Source organism: Berghia stephanieae, chromosome 3, assembly GCF_034508935.2.
Source record: "Berghia stephanieae isolate SIO BIC M18660-M18661 chromosome 3, UCSD_Bste_1.3, whole genome shotgun sequence".
Taxonomy (NCBI): domain Eukaryota; kingdom Metazoa; phylum Mollusca; class Gastropoda; order Nudibranchia; family Aeolidiidae; genus Berghia; species Berghia stephanieae.
Window position 1 is genome coordinate 76,588,987 of NC_088362.1, and position 18,643 is coordinate 76,607,629.

The window sequence follows — 18,643 nt, forward strand, 5'->3', positions numbered from 1 at the left end:
AATATAGAGGAAGGAGGGGCAACAGATTTCAAATAGAGAGAAGAGACAGCAAGTACCTACCCAGAATGAGGGATGAAAACCTCACCCACCCACCCAATCTGCAGGATCTTAAACGTCTGAACCCAATAATTACAACTTATTCACTTGGTCCATTGACTTTGACACAGTTCTACCTACTACAATAACAATGAAAACAGTATAATCAATTTGAAAGTATTTTAATTACAAAATTTCCAACATAATAAAGGTAAAAATCATGTGGGCTGAACATTCACACAGACATACTATGAACCATAAGTATTCATACAATTATCTAAATAATATCACACTCTTGACAGTTATGTAAATATAGGTTTTGATCAAACGCCATACATCATGACATGTAAACTGATATGAAAAGCACTCAACGTCTAAAAAAAAAAAACATCCAAGGCAACAGTTTACTTCCTGTACAAGCCAAAAAAATATGAAAAAGAGTTAACAGGAAGGACCTTAAGTAGGAAACAAACAAGCAGCAGATAGCATTTTTTTCCAGTCCAATGACGTGCATGCTACTTTTGTGCCTGGGAAACAATTCATGACAGCTAACTTGTTGAGATAATTATCAATTCTATTTTTCTCATAAACTCATGGCCAAGTAAACACATTCAAATCATAGGGACATAAAATTAAATATCACTGACATACAACCACAAGTACCTGGGACTCTCTCGTTCACTCTTTAATTTTAAATAATTATTTTCATGATAATGCCTTGAAGAATGACATGATGAAAATACTGATGATGCAGTTTCATGCAAAAACAAACATCCATTCTTAAGATGTAACCTTTAAAGCAGCCTTAATAAAACCAATGTCATATTGGTCATCAATTTAGAAATGTTGCACTATCTTTGTTGTTTATAACAATGTCAACATACATAGCAAGCCAAACTCCATACACCCTTTGATCAACTGCAATACCCAGTGAAAACAATTTTTCAGAGGAGAATGGAAGTATACTGTTTTTGCAATTCATGACAGGAATAGAAAAAAATGAAATGTTAATGGTGTCTATGATCAGGTGCACGTTGTCTGGGGGCAGCTCTAATAATATTGTCAACCCGCATGATCATTTCAGCAGCTTCAGCTCCGGATAACAACACTTGTCTCTTGACCTGGTATGACTCTGTGATACCCAATTCTGCCATATCACCTATACGACCATATTCCATATCTAAGAGAAAAAACAAGTAATAAAAATTATCACAATCACAAAATTTATTGATAAATTTTTTTTATGGGCAAGTTTAACATGTAAAAACCCTCTTACCATTCCCATGTAACTATAGTGTAGAGCTACTATCTTGGACTCACCAGACATAAATTATGTTCAAGAATTTTAACCAGTGATTAGCTACTTCTACCATCTATCCATAAGAAAGACAAATTTTCCTCATCCCCTTTTGAGAATTGTAGCAATTAACAGACTAAATGCCTCGTCCTATGTGATAAATGTATGCGGTTCCATCATCAAAAGTTTTATAAACACTTCTTGTTTACGAATTATTTCAAATTGATAGGATAAGAGAGCTCTCATTACAAAATCATTAATTTTTATTTTTGTTTTTAAGGGTTTTACGGCGCCTGCAACACATTTAGGCTATATCAGCGCCATTAAAAAGGAAGAAAATGGGATAGTAAAAAGTTCTAGAATTACAATTAAAGCACCCAAGAGAAAGTAAGACAAAGGGAAATGGGAACAAATAGGGATCAGATGTAGATTCCAAGAGCATACCACCAATGTACTTAGTTTGAGATCACCTATAAGTCTCATCCCGATACAAGCACAAGATCCAACAAAGAGGAATACACTCAAATGCTTGCATTATACATTCAAAATAACAAATATAATAATACATTACAGAGAGATGATTTACAAGGAAAAAAAAATATCATCTCCCAAAACAATAACTATGCATTTGACTATTTCCCTCCCAGCTAGGACACTAGCCAGGGCCAGGACAAAACCAAGTAATCTCAATCCAAGACAAAGAAAGCATGTTGGAAAACAGGTACAGGGGGATAGAAGACACAGTAAGTACCTCCCTACCCACTATGGGAGGTAGGGAACCCCACCCAGACAAAATCATTGATCTTGAATGAATTTATAAAAAGAAACATCCAAGTATTAGGATAGCATCCTCTTTCATATCAACTCACCTAAACCAATGGTGTTCTTGCCTTCAGTATGAGCAGCCCTCATCTGGGATACAAGGTCAGCACTGTCGTAACCTGCATTGTCTGCAAGGATGGTGGGCAGCTAAGAGAAAACAAAAAAAGAATAAACCAAAATATTTGCCTTTATATAAAACGTTTATCAAAGAACATATCTCGTGTTTGTAATAAATTGCATTATTTTTAATTTGAAATAATAAAAGAAGGTCTACTATCGATTTAATTAGCAAGGGACATGTTTTCCATTATCAAAGTTACATGGAAAAAAATTGTACGATGAAGTTTAGACACAGACTCAAATAAACACTCCATTTATGACACACCGAGACGTACAAAATAGTCAAATTAGAAATAATGGCAAATTTAATGAAGTAGATGCCCACTGAGAAGTGTTAAACATATTGATTAATCAAGAGTGTAATAGGAAATCATTCCTACAAGGATGTGTAAAAAATTTATAAGCTAAACAGCATTACATTAAGGTGTAGCGTTAAATTTGTTATGTAATGGAGTTAAAACATTTATGACAAATCTGAATACTTACGCCTCTGAGGGATTTTGCAAATGCCTCCATGGCAACAGCTTCTTTTCCAGGTGTCTTGGCTGCCAATTTACTGACAGCATCAGCCATCAACATTTCAGAACATCCTGAAACATAAATAGTCATGATTTTCAACCATCTAACCTCAGGACTTCACACACACACAAAAAAAATCTAGACAAAATATCAATTAACAACTCTTGAGAGCCAAGCTTTTAACAAAACCAATAATTTTAAATTTAAGATTTTGATTTTGTAAACATTCTTTTTTTTTTTAATTAATAAGGTCAATCATATTTGCCTTGTTTGCCAACTTTTAGTTTGTATCAGCAACAAGGAAAATGGAACTGCTGATAAACAATTTATAGATCAAATTGATAATCAATTTATAGATCTAGAATAAAGAGACAAAACTTCAATGTATCCATGTGTTTAGTTTAAAATGAAACAAAAAACAACAAAAAAAAGTTTTAAAAAAGCACGCCCGGGTGTTAGCATAGTCTCTTTGTTAAACGGGAGACACCTAAATGGTTCAAATTATAAACTGTACAGTAGCAACGGGAGAAGAAATTTACATGAAAATGTCTCTAAAAGAAATAAAACAATAATTTAGACTGTATCAAAACAAAGTAGTCCGGCTCTAAACCACATAAAGATGACAACATACATAGGGGGACAGACAAGATTGTTCTCACCTAATCACACACAGACAAACCTATTTTCCCCAGGCCATGCTAATTGGGTAATCTTGGTTTCAATATAGAATTTCAGCCACACGCACATATAAACAAATCCACGCACTCACGAGAAAATACAAACAATAACAACAACAACATACACACACACACACAAAGAAGCTAACAGTAACAAAATCCACTCACCTCCACCAAAGACAGTTCTGGTTTCCTTGACAGTCTGGGACAAGACACATAAAGCATCGTGTAGGGACCTGTCAGCCTCATCTAGAATCTGCTGTGTGGCACCACGAAGTACAATGGTACATGCTTCACCAAGAGCAACTCCTGTGTCAGCAAAATATTTCAAGAAAATAACCATTATGTTAATGAACAATAATAAAATCTATATTCAATTACTTTTATCAATATAAAAAAATCTGGGTTCAATATAAATACAGTCCAAGTCGGATTATTGTGTGGCTCAGTTCCCGAAAAATCGTCGCAATTAAATGTCAGCTCTGATACAGCAATTTTTCAGATTTACCATAGTCCAATCTGCATTTACCCCACTAACTTAGCATCGTGGCCATTGACCCATGACCATTAATGTGATGATGGCAGTCAATGACACTGACAAGGGATACAGATAAACTTATTGTTTCCATCTCTGTGATGTGCAATACGATGACATTCCCGGTTGACCACCCTATTAGACAAATTTGCATTTTAAGAACCATCATTTTAAATGATTGAAGACAACGAAAACACTTTTTTTATGTGGACTGTCAAATTTTGTCCCCATTAAGCAACAGGCCTTCCCAATTAAGCGGCTGGGAATTGGAAAGGACTTTTTAATATAGAAAAAATTATGTTCCCAAGCAATCGTCCCAATAAAGTGGCATCCCCAATACCGGCTTGGACTGTACTATGAAAAATTAAATCATAGTCATTTTAAGAGGTATTGATTTGATACAGGAATGGAATTGGAGAGAAAAAAAAAAAGTGTTAAATGATGATTACTTCCATGAACTATTTGGGAAATTAAATTTTTTGATAAACATAAAAACAAAGCTTACTATAATTGATAATTCAGCTGACACCAACAGTTGAAAAGGTTTAAAACCGACTCTCTTCTACCTCTATTTAAATGAAGAATAAGAGAATTTTACACTTATTTATTACAAAATAAAGTGAAAATTTATGATTAAAAAAAGATAAGCAAAAACCTAAAAAAGTGGAATTGGCTATGCAATACTGTCACAAAAAAATATCAGCTTTGTATATCCCATCATTTTTTTTTTTTTTTCATAAAAAAAATTCACCTGAGAATTTAAGAAGTTTATCCTCTCCAATCATCACTTCTTCAATGAGATCACAAGTTCCAAGTTTTACTTTATCAGGGCAATCAAAAGTGGACACAATATCACCACCTGGCGAATATTACAAATGAAAAGTTAATTAAATATTTTTTTAAATCATATAAACCAATCCAGCTGTTAACAGTGGATGAACATGTAATCCGGATTGCCAATTCAGGGGGCATAAATGTATGGAACTTTTACGTAAAACACATATTCTGACCCCTATCTGAACATTGGATTCCAGTAAAAAGATATTATGTCCTTACTTTTACATAAATGACATTATTGTTAAGGAATGCAATAGGTCGAGAGTGATATTAACTTAATGCTTGTATCCTGGTGTTTACTGGATGACGGTTCCTATTCCAATTGGCTCACCATCCATGGGATTGAGATTTTGGCTTCCGTTCGCCAAGTGATTGGAAAATATACAGAGTTTTAGTAACTGACTGAAAACTGCAAAAATATGGAAAATCTGCAATCCTGCGCAATTATTTGTAAATATAAATGAGCTGTCTAGAGTGGATTTGCTTTAGAATATAATTTTGGCCATTTACATTGATAGTTACAGAAATTACTCTCTGCAACTTGATCAATATAACATTACATCTTCGACTACCTGTGACATAGAGATAGAAAGGGTGGAGATACAATTGAAAAATGGACTAGTCTTCGCCTAAAAAAACAATTGCATTATAGTCATGAAGAACACATGCATACTTGACAATCCTTTGGAAGTCACCTCATTTTTGCCAGGCTTTTGCAATCAAAACAACTGATTGATTTAGGTTGTGAGTGCGGTCAATCATTGCTAATGACTAATATATTGTATGTAGTTGAGCAATGTAATATGAGGCAATCCCAATATCAAACAATTACGGTATATAATGCCTAGCTCCCTACCTGAAAAACCATCTTTTTAAAATCAAGAAAGAATCTATTGTTGGTTTTTCCATTGATTAGAATCATGTCATGAAAGCGTTACTTTTAACAAAAATTAGTCTTAATCTTTTATGGAGAGCATCAACCTCTCTAAAATGGTTTCCTTTTCAATTTCGTATCTATAACTTATAATTCAGTAAATCAGATATTTACTTTGTCAATGACATTTAGTGTCAAGTAGTTAGAAAAATGAACATGTGAATAAATCTCGTAAGATTTCTTGTCATTTCTTAATACCAGGAAATGAAGGGAACCCAAACCTGTGACCAAGGCAAGTCTCTCTACTCCCTCGAAGTCAGCATGCTCAATGGCCATCACACCAGCATCTGAAAACAGCTGTTCTGGATAATTGTAGATGAGTTGTCTGAAATATACAAGAAGGTGATTAAAACATGATATAAATAATAACAAAGTATGCTGACTAATAGATCAAAGATAGCAATTTGCTCAGGGATAATTTAACTCTTTGGCTTGCATATATGGTTCTTTCATTATTCTTTATCATCATCATTTTATCACAATTATTATTATTATTATTAATAACCATTTTCTTCAAGTACACACATTTAATGCAATGTTTGTAATATATTGCCATTAATGGCAACTACAAAACCAATTGTGAATTTCAACAGATGGTTCAATAATGTTGACCTTATCTTACCTTACCTGGTCAATCTCTAAAATATGCATCTCTGTGAGAGGGAAGGTTGGGAAAATCAATCATAATTATTTTCTTCCTCCCTAAATCCTGACACACCTAAAATCAATCCTAGCATGATGGTCATTACTTTAACAATTTATCTACTAGGACTTATTGGTTTGACTCATAGAGAAAAACACAATAACAACCAGTACCTGTTGATGAAGACAGTACAGCCATGTTTGAGAATCTTGTCAACTTTATCCTTCATCTTTTCCTTCTCTGCAACCTCTAATTGAGCTACTTTAGACACCGCATCTACTCTCACTCTAGAACCAAATACCTGAGGAGTGAAAAATGATTCAAGATTTAAGTGTGCAACTTCTACAATGCTTGCTATTAGAAATTTAACAGTGCTTGCAACACATTTAGTAGATCGTATCTACAACAGATAAAATGATGGGGTCTTCTAAGAATGTAGATCTAAAGTATAGTGCAAAATAAGTCAAAGGGAATTACAACAAACAGAGAATAGAATCAGATCGTGGACAGAGAATATAAAAGAGATAAAATACGTTTCCTACAGAAACCTATGTAAAGTAGCCTACTTAGAGCCTTCTTGTTAAAACCAAATATTGCCATACCTGGTCAAGAAAAAAAAAAGGGAGCAACAAATATAAGAGTATAGATGAGATAACAACCAACTCTCTCATTTGCCACGTATTGCAGGTAGCTTGTCACTGTTTGTAAACCACAAAAAAAAAATAAAAAAAATACATGGTATGTGCTCGAATGAGAACTCTGTGTAACCTTGATAAACAATTGCAAAAATATTTAAAAGGCAAAACAATTCAATACCAGGAGACTCTCCAATAATATTACCTTGATTTTATCTGTGTCCATGGGTGTGTTGGCAATCAAGATTTTGGCATTCTCTAACCTTTTAGGCTGGTTTACACCAATCTTTTTGTCAAGGAGAAAACCTGGTGAAAACAAAGAGGATATAAAACTCGAAGTTTATCATGAAGGTTGAAAAGACAATATAAAGTTACAAGTATGTCTGATATATATGTTGTATTACTTAATTAAGCATCTTAGAGCACAAAACTGTAAAATAAGTCCTTCATAAGCCTAAAGCCCATGTAGGAGTCAGAGACCATCTTGCTTAGGCAGCATTCAGACAGAAGCAAAGCTAGATTGAACAGACCCAGCTACTTATGTCCAATTAGGTGGACATCGGGGTCAGGTAAAATCTGGGATTAGCTTTATCTATATGATATTGAGATCCCTCATTATGTTGTAAAATATATGATAAACATGAAATCATTAATACAATATTGTCATTAGATTATCAAATTATTTTACATGACCAAAGTTGGAAAAAAAATATCTCACCTTCGTCCAGATAAGAATCAGATAAATTGCCGCCAAGTTTCTTTATAATTTGGATGGCATCCAGATTGCCACTTCCCTAGAGATGAAAAAAGCAGTTTTATTAACATCAAATGGCTAAGAAAACAACATAACCCTATAATAACTAAAATGTAATAAAATGGTAGCTACTATATATCTGATGCCATAAATTGAATGTCCATTGCTTTCTTTTCAGGGTCTGGTAACAATTCAAATCCTTGAAGTCTTGAAGACATGGGTCAAATTTGGTAAAGGTTACTTTGCCTGGATAAGTTGAGTTGGCTAAATCACTTAAATAGCAGATCGTCCAAAGTTTCACAGAACCCATGATGCATATGGACAAATATAATCATGGAGAATTTAAAAAATAAATAAATAAAATTAAATTAAAACAATAAAAGAAGGGAATTCTGAAGGGTAAAAAAAAAAAAGCAATAGCCCAAATCTGACTGCCATAATCTGTCCATGAATTGCAAATATGTGTCTTTTTTTTTGTTTTTTTTTTTTTTGTTTGTTGCTTTAGGTCTCTTCCAACACAATTGAGGTTATATGAGAGACCGCTGAAACAAAAAAACAAGCAATCTAACAAAAATAGTACAAATGTAAATCAAAATCATAACCTAAAGATATCATAAGCTAAATTATAAATAACCAAGAACAAACAGGCAGAAGATTTACAGAAAAAAAATATATCCCCTGTCAAAAATACAATCACAAACCAAAGAAGCAGGATAGGCTAGTAAAGAGAAGAAGAAACGACATCACTATCGGATCGTACACCCATGCGAACATCATAGGTATATGATTCAAGGGTGATGCTCCCATCCAACCACCCGCTATGTGTCTTTTTGTTTCCAAAATAAAATTATTGTCCAGTCCCACCCTAATATTGATCTTATGGCATAACATTGGTGACTGGCCATTATTATAAGAATACGAGTTCTGTAAATAATTCACCTTCAGTCTGAGAACAGAGTCAACAGCAAGGTTGGAGAACATGTCTTTGTGTTGGGTGAGAATCTTGGAGCTCAAAGTTGTCCTTGCAATGTTCATGAGGTCTTCTCTGAACTTTACAGCATCTTTTCTAAATACAAAAATATGAATATTGCATTAAGTTTTATTGATGTGCATGACTCTGGATTTCAAATAAAATATATTCCATTCTCCCACATATGACCAAGTTAATGTTTAATACGTACAATAGCATTAGAATCAAACTGTGAATTCATCAGCAACGTGTAATTCGATTAAAATAATTGTAAAAATTCTTTGGAGTACATAAACTTTATGCACAACCATTATTATTAAAATGTGAGTTAACCAACCCATTGTCTCTGGCTGCATTGGTGAGAGCCTCCCTAGCCACATCCACAGCCTTTCTCCAGCCTGCAATAATGGTCTGTGGGTGAATCCTTTGGGACACTAAGTTCTCTGCTTCCTGAAATAAAAAATAATACATGTATTTTCATTATTATAATAACAAGTATTTATTGTCAATTTTAAACCATAATATTCCAAAGGATAGCATAAATGTAGGTTGTACATACAATATAATGACAAATGACAAATACCTTTTAAACAATTTTATGGAAATAACGAAAACATGTCTATGTCCCATTTTCTCCCTGTACTAATTCAATAAAATATAGAACTAGTGGTTTTTAAAAAATATTGCCTCCCTATGAATTTGTTCTTCATGTCCCCATGCTCTACTGTAATGAGATTTAAGAATTTTTTAGAATAGACAAATGATAAATGAAATAAAGTCTCCCAATTAAAAAAAAACAAAACATAGACAGCAAGAGGCCCTGTTTTCAAACTGCACTTTAAACTTGGGATATAACCATGGGGTGAAAAGTGGCAGAGTGGTTAAGGAATTGCACTGTGAACCGAAAGGTTCAAACCCTGATTCAAGTGTTTTCGTTTTTTTCCTTGGGGAAGATTATTATCCCCCAATTTGCTCAGATTGGAGAACACAGCATGTCCTGTTGACATCAGACATCATTTGATGGATTATCTATATTCCTTCATGGAATGCCTCGGCAGTGGTATCTAATGATGCTGTGGTGGAAGGGCATAAATTATTTTTTCAACATAACCATCTAACTACAGTTCACTCCATTTAATCGCACATCAATTAATTGCATAGTCCGCTTATATGCTACACATTCCTGAAACTCTGAATTTGTTCTATATAATCGGCTACTTAATCGCACACCATCTCCGCTTACTCGCTACACCTTGATTGGAGTGACAACCAACAGCCTTAAGAACTTAAGAAATCAACGATGCTGTTCCCGTTCCACACAATATACCAATCAGCTGTAAACTGACATCTCAGAAACCACTAGACTATGTTCAGCCACACAAAAGACAAGGCCTAGAAAATGAAGATAAGGATGAGTCATTGGAATATGACACACCACCCCTGACAAACACTGAAAAACTTGACATGATAGACAAAATACGCCACTTCATCCAAGAAGAATGCTTGTAGACCTGTAAACGAGTTCTATAAAAATTGACTGAAACTGAAATTCTTCATTGCGGAAAAATCCAAAGAATCGAAAGGAATAGTAAACAGCAAGCTCGCTTGAGCAAAACAATGGCAGAAAACGAATTTGCACTGGAATTCATTAGGCTACTTAACATTGTTCCTTATAATTAGGTACCCAATCAGTGAAGAAACAGTCACCCAGTTTATTTACAACGTGAGGCAATCGAGATGTGCTTGTAGCAATCATATAACTTTCGATTTGAAGGTGTCTGCAAAACGCACTTCCGCGTTCGCATTTTACTATTTCATACTTTTACTTTCCAACATGTAAATATAGTCAATTTTGGCTTAGACGAAACAGTGAAATTTATCGCTCAGCAGTTCAGTTAAAAGTGGCTACCATTGGGATCATGACAGGTTTGAAAATTAAAAAAAATAATTTCACAAAGGCTGTGTGAAAATGCACTGGGATGTGTTCAGACATGGCAATTCTAAAAAGCATCGCTTAGCCTTGCCAATATATCCATCGTTAATATAAACGGCCCATGAGCTATGCGTAGCGCTGTGGAACAGTCCTAATTACTTTACGGTCATTTGACGACGATTCATGAACTCTTTCTTTCTTCATTTCTTTCCTTTTTTTAAATATTTGAATTTGACGAATTGACTGATTTCAGTTAACTGACTGAGAATTTACAGGTCTAGCTTGACAGATGATCTACATTGGTGAGATTGGAGACAAAGGTTCATAACAGCTTGCACAGAATAGAAAGCAATCAATACTTCACGATTACTGTTCGAACAAACAATAATGTCACATTTTGTTGTCGATAAAACATTAAAAAAAAAAGTTTTAAAAAAAAGAGAAATTTTAAAAGCAAACAACCCAAATAAATAAATTTAAAAAACCATTCTAATGTCTAGAACATGACAGTCCCAAGCCTGTAGAAAACTCAGAAGTGAAGGTCCTACATGAATGGCTCATGAAAGTGGTGCTTATATGCTATTTTTAGCTACTCCGCTTAATTGACACACTCACCTGAACTCCAGAGGGTGTGCGATTAAAGGAGTCGACTGTACTATAATTTCTCAAGTACAATTCAGCTTTAGAATTGAAAATGTCATGTCATCTTAGAAACACTGACAAAAATCTATATATATAAACCATGTCATGGGCAGATGTTTAACTTAAAATTTTGATTTGCATTTTAAGGTTCACTAAATATTAAGTATAAAAATTGCTAGAGTTTAAGCAATATGACCCAAAACGTCACAGATGCTGTAAAAAAAATTTTTTTTTTTAAAAAGGAAAACAAAAAGTGTGTTGGATTGCCTTAGCCACATTACACTTTTGAATATCAAAATATATAATATTTCCAGTATAAAATCACTTATTTAAGAAGTCACAATATTTTGAATCAATGTTGTCAAAACTGAAAATCCTTTGACCAATTAAAATTAAATGCAGAATTCAGAATATACACAACATTTACTTACTCTAAGAAGTTCACAAGCAAAAACAACAACTGACGTTGTGCCATCACCAACTTCATCATCCTGGACCTTGGAGATGTCTGTTTAAAAAAAAAAATAATCATACAATAATATTGAAACAACAGTATAACTGATAATCAAGATAAAAAATACCTCAATTTATTCCTATGTGGCAATGATCCAAAGAGCACAAGCTCAAACTCAAAGACTTTTGGGTTAATAAGTATTGTAGAATAAATACCAAGAAAAAAAAAGAAGAAAACAAGGTTAAAACTTTTTTCTTTTTTCCCCTTAAAAACTAGGTTTGCACCAGTGCTTGACAGATTAACTAAAGGATCATAATTGAACAACAAAGAAGAAATTTTTTAAAATTAATAAATAAAAGATACACACCAACAAGAACTTTAGCAGCAGGGTTGTCGACTCCAATAGACTTGAGAATGGTTGCTCCATCATTTGTTACTTGAATCTGCTCGTTGTTTGCAGCTGTTTGGAGGATTTTGTCCTGTTGGAGATAAGTGAGCAAAGTATTTGTTACATGAGACTTCACAATTTTTACTCACATATAATATGTCGTTAGTTCTAAATCCCAATTTCAACAACATAATATGGAAGCTTATTAGGACAAATGTGCTCATCTATCCCTCAAAACTCAAATTATATGTTCACTTTCTCTTGCTTTTTAAAGAATCTCAAGCCAAGTTTCATTCAGCACACAAAGCTAGTGTTTCATTTTATACCTTTTCATTAAAAACAAATTAATGACCTTTAAATCCATGAGGTCTAATACATTTCAAAATGGAATCAAGGTAACTTTGTCTAAATCTTTTTCTAATTAGGTATAATTGTCATGAAAACTGATCATGAGTGAGAACCAGCATGTCAGATTTGGAAAACTTGATGCATGTATTGATCCTATAAAAACATTTGTTTCTTTCTATCTGATTACATACCATTCCTTTGGGTCCCAATGTGCTTTTGACCAAGTCTCCAATAGCAATTGCCCCAATGAAGGAGGACTGGAGGGTAAAAAAAATGAGATGCTTTGTTACCAAGTTTAGCCAAGTTATTCACAAATATAATTTCCATCTCTCCTGTACCAATCTATTATTTAATGAAATTAAGTTGTTGCTTACAATCTATATATACTAATGGAGCTAAGATCACGTGACCACAATACAAAGAATACTGAAAGAAAATTTTTCAAGCTATCAAAAATTATTACAGATTTTGAAATGGTTATGGATCCTCCTATGAAAAATGTACAAGGGCATCAATTGCAATATTTAAAAGAGATTTTAGATTTAAGAATATTTTCAAAGACAAAATATTATTGCATGGCATGCTCCTGATTTGGATGACAATAGAGATGTTTAAAATTCTAAGAGGAATACATACGAAGCACAGTTTAGATTGTTGGTATTTGATATGGCGCTACATGACAAATGCTATTTTGTACTCAACTATTTTATGATAGAGTCATACATGTACCTACCATGCGAGCATGTTCAGACTTCTCTTCTTCCGCTCCATATCTGAGAATCTGTACTGGATTCAGTGACTGAAATAAAGAAGAAAATTACTTCATTTCTAATGATGGAAAATTTTTAACAAAAAGTGTCATAGGCAAAACATAAGTCATCTGTTAGGCACCCTTTTTGCTCAAACACTTTTATAAAGTCTATTATACGCATTAATAAAAAAGTCATAGTCTCTCAAAAATGGACCCACGAGCAAATTTGATTTTGACAGGTTTTGAGAAAAAAAATTCAAAAAATTGTTTAAAAATTCAAATATCCATATTCTGAACTGAAAATTTGGTTTTCTTCATGTTTCATAAGATCTTCAATTGAGCCAAGTTTGAGGAAGATCAAAAGGGGTGTGGTTCCCACGCTTGGTCCACTTGACGTGGAATGGCCCTATTACTATTAACGTATCACTATCACTCCATACTCCTTCGTGACCGTTAAGTGTTGACGATTCAACAACTGGCACGGTCTGAGGCAAAAAGAGGAAATGAGAGAGAGAGAGAGAGAGAGAGAGAGAGAGAGAGAGAGAGAGAGAGAGAGAGAGAGAGAGAGTGAGAGAGAAGAGAAAATGACAGAGACAGATAATTTGATAATGATAATGAAAAAGAAGAGAAAGTGACAGAGAGAAGAGAAAATGAGAGTATTAAACATCGTTCCGTGGCAATACATCACTTCGTGACACTAACGTTACTCCGTGGCAGTTAAAAGTACATATGCATGTTAGTCGGTACTTTGGTAAAGTCCATTTGGCCCTCCAGCAGGGAGCCGATAAATGGGCTAGTGGCTGTGACCCGATTTTTTTGACTTTTGAGTGATGGGTCTCAGAAAAAGTTCCATAGGTTTTTTGTTTATGGGTGGATTTTAATTATTTATTAGAGAATTATAAAAGCCTTACGATATCAGTTATTGTTACGTTTCACTGTTATGTATTTGTTCACAGATGATGCAATTGTCTTTCTTCGATATTCTGTATCTCTGAAATAAAATTGAGATTGAAAAAGGACAAGGCCTTATTCATTTATATCGAAGAAACTAAAAGTATGACGGACGCTAGAGATCTCGCGGAGATCACCGCAATACGATGTCCTGCCCCAGGCTGTCTAGAATCATGGACATCAAACATCCCTTCAGACGTCCTGCTCAGACTCCTCGACATCCACGAGAGGACTGCTCATCCGACTACATCCCCTGCAACAGCGCCCACGGCCACAGGGGTTAAAGCTGAAAAAGTCAAGCGACCGATCATCTCTGTGTCAGGAACAAGCGAGGAATGGACATACTTCAAGCAGAGGTGGTCGGAATATAAGCTCGCCACGCGACTTAGCGGCCAGGACATAATTTTTCAACTCCTTGAATGCTGCGACGAGGCCCTCCGTAGAGACTTATCAAGGAGTTTCACTAACCTCACGTCATGTGATGAAAATACTCTCCTCGATAATATTAAAAAACTCGCAATCCGCCAAGAAAACGTCATGGTGGCTAGGTTACAACTCCAGCAGATGCGACAAGACAGAGATGAACCAGCCTGGACCTTTGCCGCACGCATCAAAGGTCAAGCTAGTGTCTGTCAGTACGATTTGAAGTGCACATGTGGAGTCAATGTCTCATACAGTGATCAGATGATTCGGGACACTTTGATAATCGGCTTAGCAGACGACGACATTCGCCTCGATGTGCTGGGACAGGCTGACCAAGACATGTCACTCGACAACACCATCCGTTTTATCGAGGCTAAGGAAAGCGGGAAGCGCTCGGCTGGCAGGATTAACCCCCTTCCTCTAACGCTCACCCCTACATCAGTCAACGCAGCAAGTAGCACGTATAGACAAATGGAAAGAAAACGCCTCACTGGGCAAAACCGACCCCCTGAAAGGAAATGCGGCTATTGTGGTAGAGATGGACATGGCACTAAGAAACAAGACAGAGTCAACCATTGCCCTGCATACGGTCATATATGCACCAATTGCGACATTCCGCACCACTTTGTTTTTGTTTTGTTTGTTTGTTTGTTGCTTTAGGTCTCTTCCAACACAATTGAGGTTATATGAGAGACCGCTGAAACAAAAAAACAAGCAATCTAACAAAAAATAGTACAAATGTAAATCAAAATCATAACCTAAAGATATCATAAGCTAAATTATAAATAACCAAGAACAAACAGGCAGAAGATTTACAGAAAAAAAATATCCCCTGTCAAAAATACAATCACAAACCAAAGAAGCAGGATAGGCTAGTAAAGAGAAGAAGAAACGACATCACTATCGGATCGTACACCCATGCGAACATCATAGGTATATGATTCAAGGGTTTGAAAATGTCTGCAGAAAACCAAAACAGAAAAGGCAAGGCAACTCTGCAACAGCTGTGTTTGAAGCACTATGCTCGATTGATCGTCTTGACCATCATGTGTACAATTCTGCACGCGAGTCATGGGAAAAGCGCCCATCTGCACAACAGCCGACAGTCCAAATTGAGATCCAAGCCCTCCCGTCAGATGCTAACGACCTTGGAATCGATTCCACCCTGTGCAACCCAACCAATACGGCAAAAGCCCTGGCCATTGCAGACACTGGCTGCCAATCATGTCTTGCTGGAACCTCACTCCTTACACAGCTAGGTTTAACCACTGCCCACCTCACTCCTACTTCAATGAAGATGAGAGCTGCAAATCAAAACCCCATCGAGATCGTGGGTGCCCTAGCCCTTCGAATAACAGGCTTCACACATTCCATGCAACGGAAAACAACGCGTCAAATTGTTTACATCTCGCAAGCAACTGACAAATTTTTCTTATCCATGGAAGCCTGCAAAGACCTTGGTATCATACACCACTCATTCCCTTCAATAGAATCAGCCATAATAACAGACTCTATGAAGACCATCCAATCTGTCCTACATAGTGAATCTAATAATACTGCTGACAAAGACCCTTGCGATTGTCCCCCTCGCCAGAAACCACCACCCCTCCCAACAATCCTTCCCTTCCCAGGCATAGAAGAAAACAGAGAAAAGCTTGAACAATGGCTCTTAGACTACTACAAAAGTAGCACTTTCAATGTCTGCGAGCACCAAGGGCTACCAATGATGTCTGGACCCCCAATGAGACTCCTTATCGACGATGAGGCCACGCCTGTTGCACACCACACCCCTATCCCAGTACCCATCTACTGGCAGGAACAGGTTAAGGCTGGCCTTGATCAGGACAATCAACTTGGCGTACTGGAACCAGTTCCAATCGGGACCCCAGTGTCATGGTGTCATCGGATGGTTGTCTGCGCTAAGAAATCGGGAAAACCTCGCCGAACCGTGGACTTCCAAGCCCTTAATCGCTATGCCACTAGAGAGACGCACCACACTCAGTCGCCATTCCACCAGGCCCGCATGGTTCCACACAACTCGAGAAAGAGTACTTTCGATGCCTGGAATGGCTATCACAGCATAGCACTAGACCCCGAGGACAGACACCTGACTACCTTCATAACCCCTTGGGGCCGATACAGATATCGCGTGTGCCCTCAAGGGTACATTTCATCTGGCGATGCCTACACAAGACGATTCGACGAGATCATACGTGACATCGGCAACAAGACAAAAGTAATTGATGACACTATCATGTGGTCCCAATCCATAGAAGACAGTTTCTTCCAAACAGCCAAGTTCCTGGATACATGTGGCAGGAATGGGGTCCTTCTTAACCCATCAAAGTTCTCCTTTGCAAAAGAAACAGTCCAGTTCGCAGGGTTTGAAATTACGTCAACAACTGTTCGTCCATGCCCACAAGTCTTAGAAGCAATTCAGAAATTTCCCAAACCCCGCACAATCACCGACGTGAGAAGCTGGTTTGCCCTTGTAAACCAGGTCGCATATGCCTTTGCGTCAGCAGAAAGAATGCAACCATTCCGCACACTGCTTCAACCCAAGACACCATTCGTGTGGACTGAAGATCTAGACAAGCTGTTTGAAGAAACTAAGTCCATCATCGTCCAAGAAATTCAGAGAGGCGTGGAAATATTTGACAAAAACAAACCGACATGTCTGGCCACTGATTTCAGCAAAGATGGCATTGGATTCTGGCTACTACAAAAGCATTGCACATGCGCATCAAACAAACCATTCTGCTGCCGAACAGGGTGGAAAGTGACATTAGTGGGCAGCCGCTTTACATCACCAGCAGAGGCAAGATACGCCCCGATTGAAGGAGAGGCCCTGGCTGTGGTAGATGCCCTCAACAAAACTCGTCATTTCGTGCTAGGCTGTCCCAACCTGATTATCGCAGTTGATCACAAACCCCTCCTTAAGGTGTTCAGTGACAGGAACTTGGATGCCATCCCAAACCCACGACTCAGGAACTTAAAAGAAAAGACACTGAAATATCGGTTCCAGATTACTCATATCCCTGGTGTCCATCATGTTGCTGCAGACACCATCTCACGCAAACCAGTGGGCGAAGCCGAACACCTCCATCTACCCGACGATGCAACCCACATCTCCACTGACCTCAGTCTCCCTACTCTGCCTCATGACTTCCTCATGGCCATCAGAGCACAACCTGCAAACCCCAATTTACACCCAGATGAAGAAATACCCATTGGAGGTATCAGCTCAATAACTTGGAACGATGTTCGTGTTGCCACCAGCAGTGACCACTCAATGGTTGAATTAATTGACCTGATAGAAAATGGGTTCCCTGATGCAAAAGACAATTTGCCAACAGAACTTAGACCTTACTTTCAATTCAGAGACAAACTTACAAGTTTCGACGGTGTGGCTTTGTACAATGACCGCATAATTATTCCTCCTAGTCTGCGCGACAAAGCCCTTCGAGCCCTCCACTCAGCTCATCAAGGTGTGTCCCAAATGTTCTCCCGCGCTGACGCCTCATTTTTCTGGCCTGGGATGACCGCTGCAATAAGTGAAATGCGAACAAAGTGCCAGTCTTGCAACCGCATAGCCCCAACTCAACCAAGTGCTCCCCCTACCCCGCCAATGCAACCCCAATACCCCTTCCAGTGTATCTGTGCAGACTTTTTCCAATATGCAGGACATAACTACTTAGTTATTGTCGACAGATATAGCAATTGGCCCATCGTGGAAAGAGCACATGGTGGATCCACAGGCCTCATTACCAGCTTAAGACGCACTTTCACTACTTACGGCATCAGTGATGAACTCTCATCTGACGGTGGCCCAGAATTCACCTCTACAGCCACAACAACGTTCCTGCGCAACTGGGGGGTCCAACACCGTCTCTCCTCAGTGGCATTCCCCCACAGCAACAGCAGGGCAGAGATTGGTGTCAAGACCATCAAACGAATGATCATGGACAACACCG

General features: G+C 37.0%; 1 protein-coding gene across 1 annotated transcript in view; it reads right to left on the reverse strand.

Moving 5' to 3' along the window:
• Window positions 1-201: 201 nt before the first annotated feature.
• The window catches only part of LOC144968479 (T-complex protein 1 subunit beta-like), a 29,123-nt gene continuing 10,681 nt past the window's right edge, over window positions 202-18,643 (reverse strand). The window contains exons 2-16 of the mRNA XM_078906889.1: window positions 13,278-13,343; window positions 12,736-12,801; window positions 12,176-12,287; window positions 11,786-11,862; window positions 9,117-9,229; window positions 8,749-8,875; window positions 7,774-7,849; window positions 7,261-7,361; window positions 6,594-6,721; window positions 5,999-6,102; window positions 4,758-4,865; window positions 3,640-3,780; window positions 2,762-2,865; window positions 2,203-2,302; window positions 202-1,216 (exon numbers count right to left, since the gene is read on the reverse strand). Of these exons, the coding sequence (XP_078763015.1) occupies window positions 1,044-1,216; window positions 2,203-2,302; window positions 2,762-2,865; window positions 3,640-3,780; window positions 4,758-4,865; window positions 5,999-6,102; window positions 6,594-6,721; window positions 7,261-7,361; window positions 7,774-7,849; window positions 8,749-8,875; window positions 9,117-9,229; window positions 11,786-11,862; window positions 12,176-12,287; window positions 12,736-12,801; window positions 13,278-13,343 (1,596 nt within the window). The 3' untranslated portion in view covers window positions 202-1,043. The remainder of the gene's footprint in view (window positions 1,217-2,202; window positions 2,303-2,761; window positions 2,866-3,639; window positions 3,781-4,757; window positions 4,866-5,998; window positions 6,103-6,593; window positions 6,722-7,260; window positions 7,362-7,773; window positions 7,850-8,748; window positions 8,876-9,116; window positions 9,230-11,785; window positions 11,863-12,175; window positions 12,288-12,735; window positions 12,802-13,277; window positions 13,344-18,643) is intronic.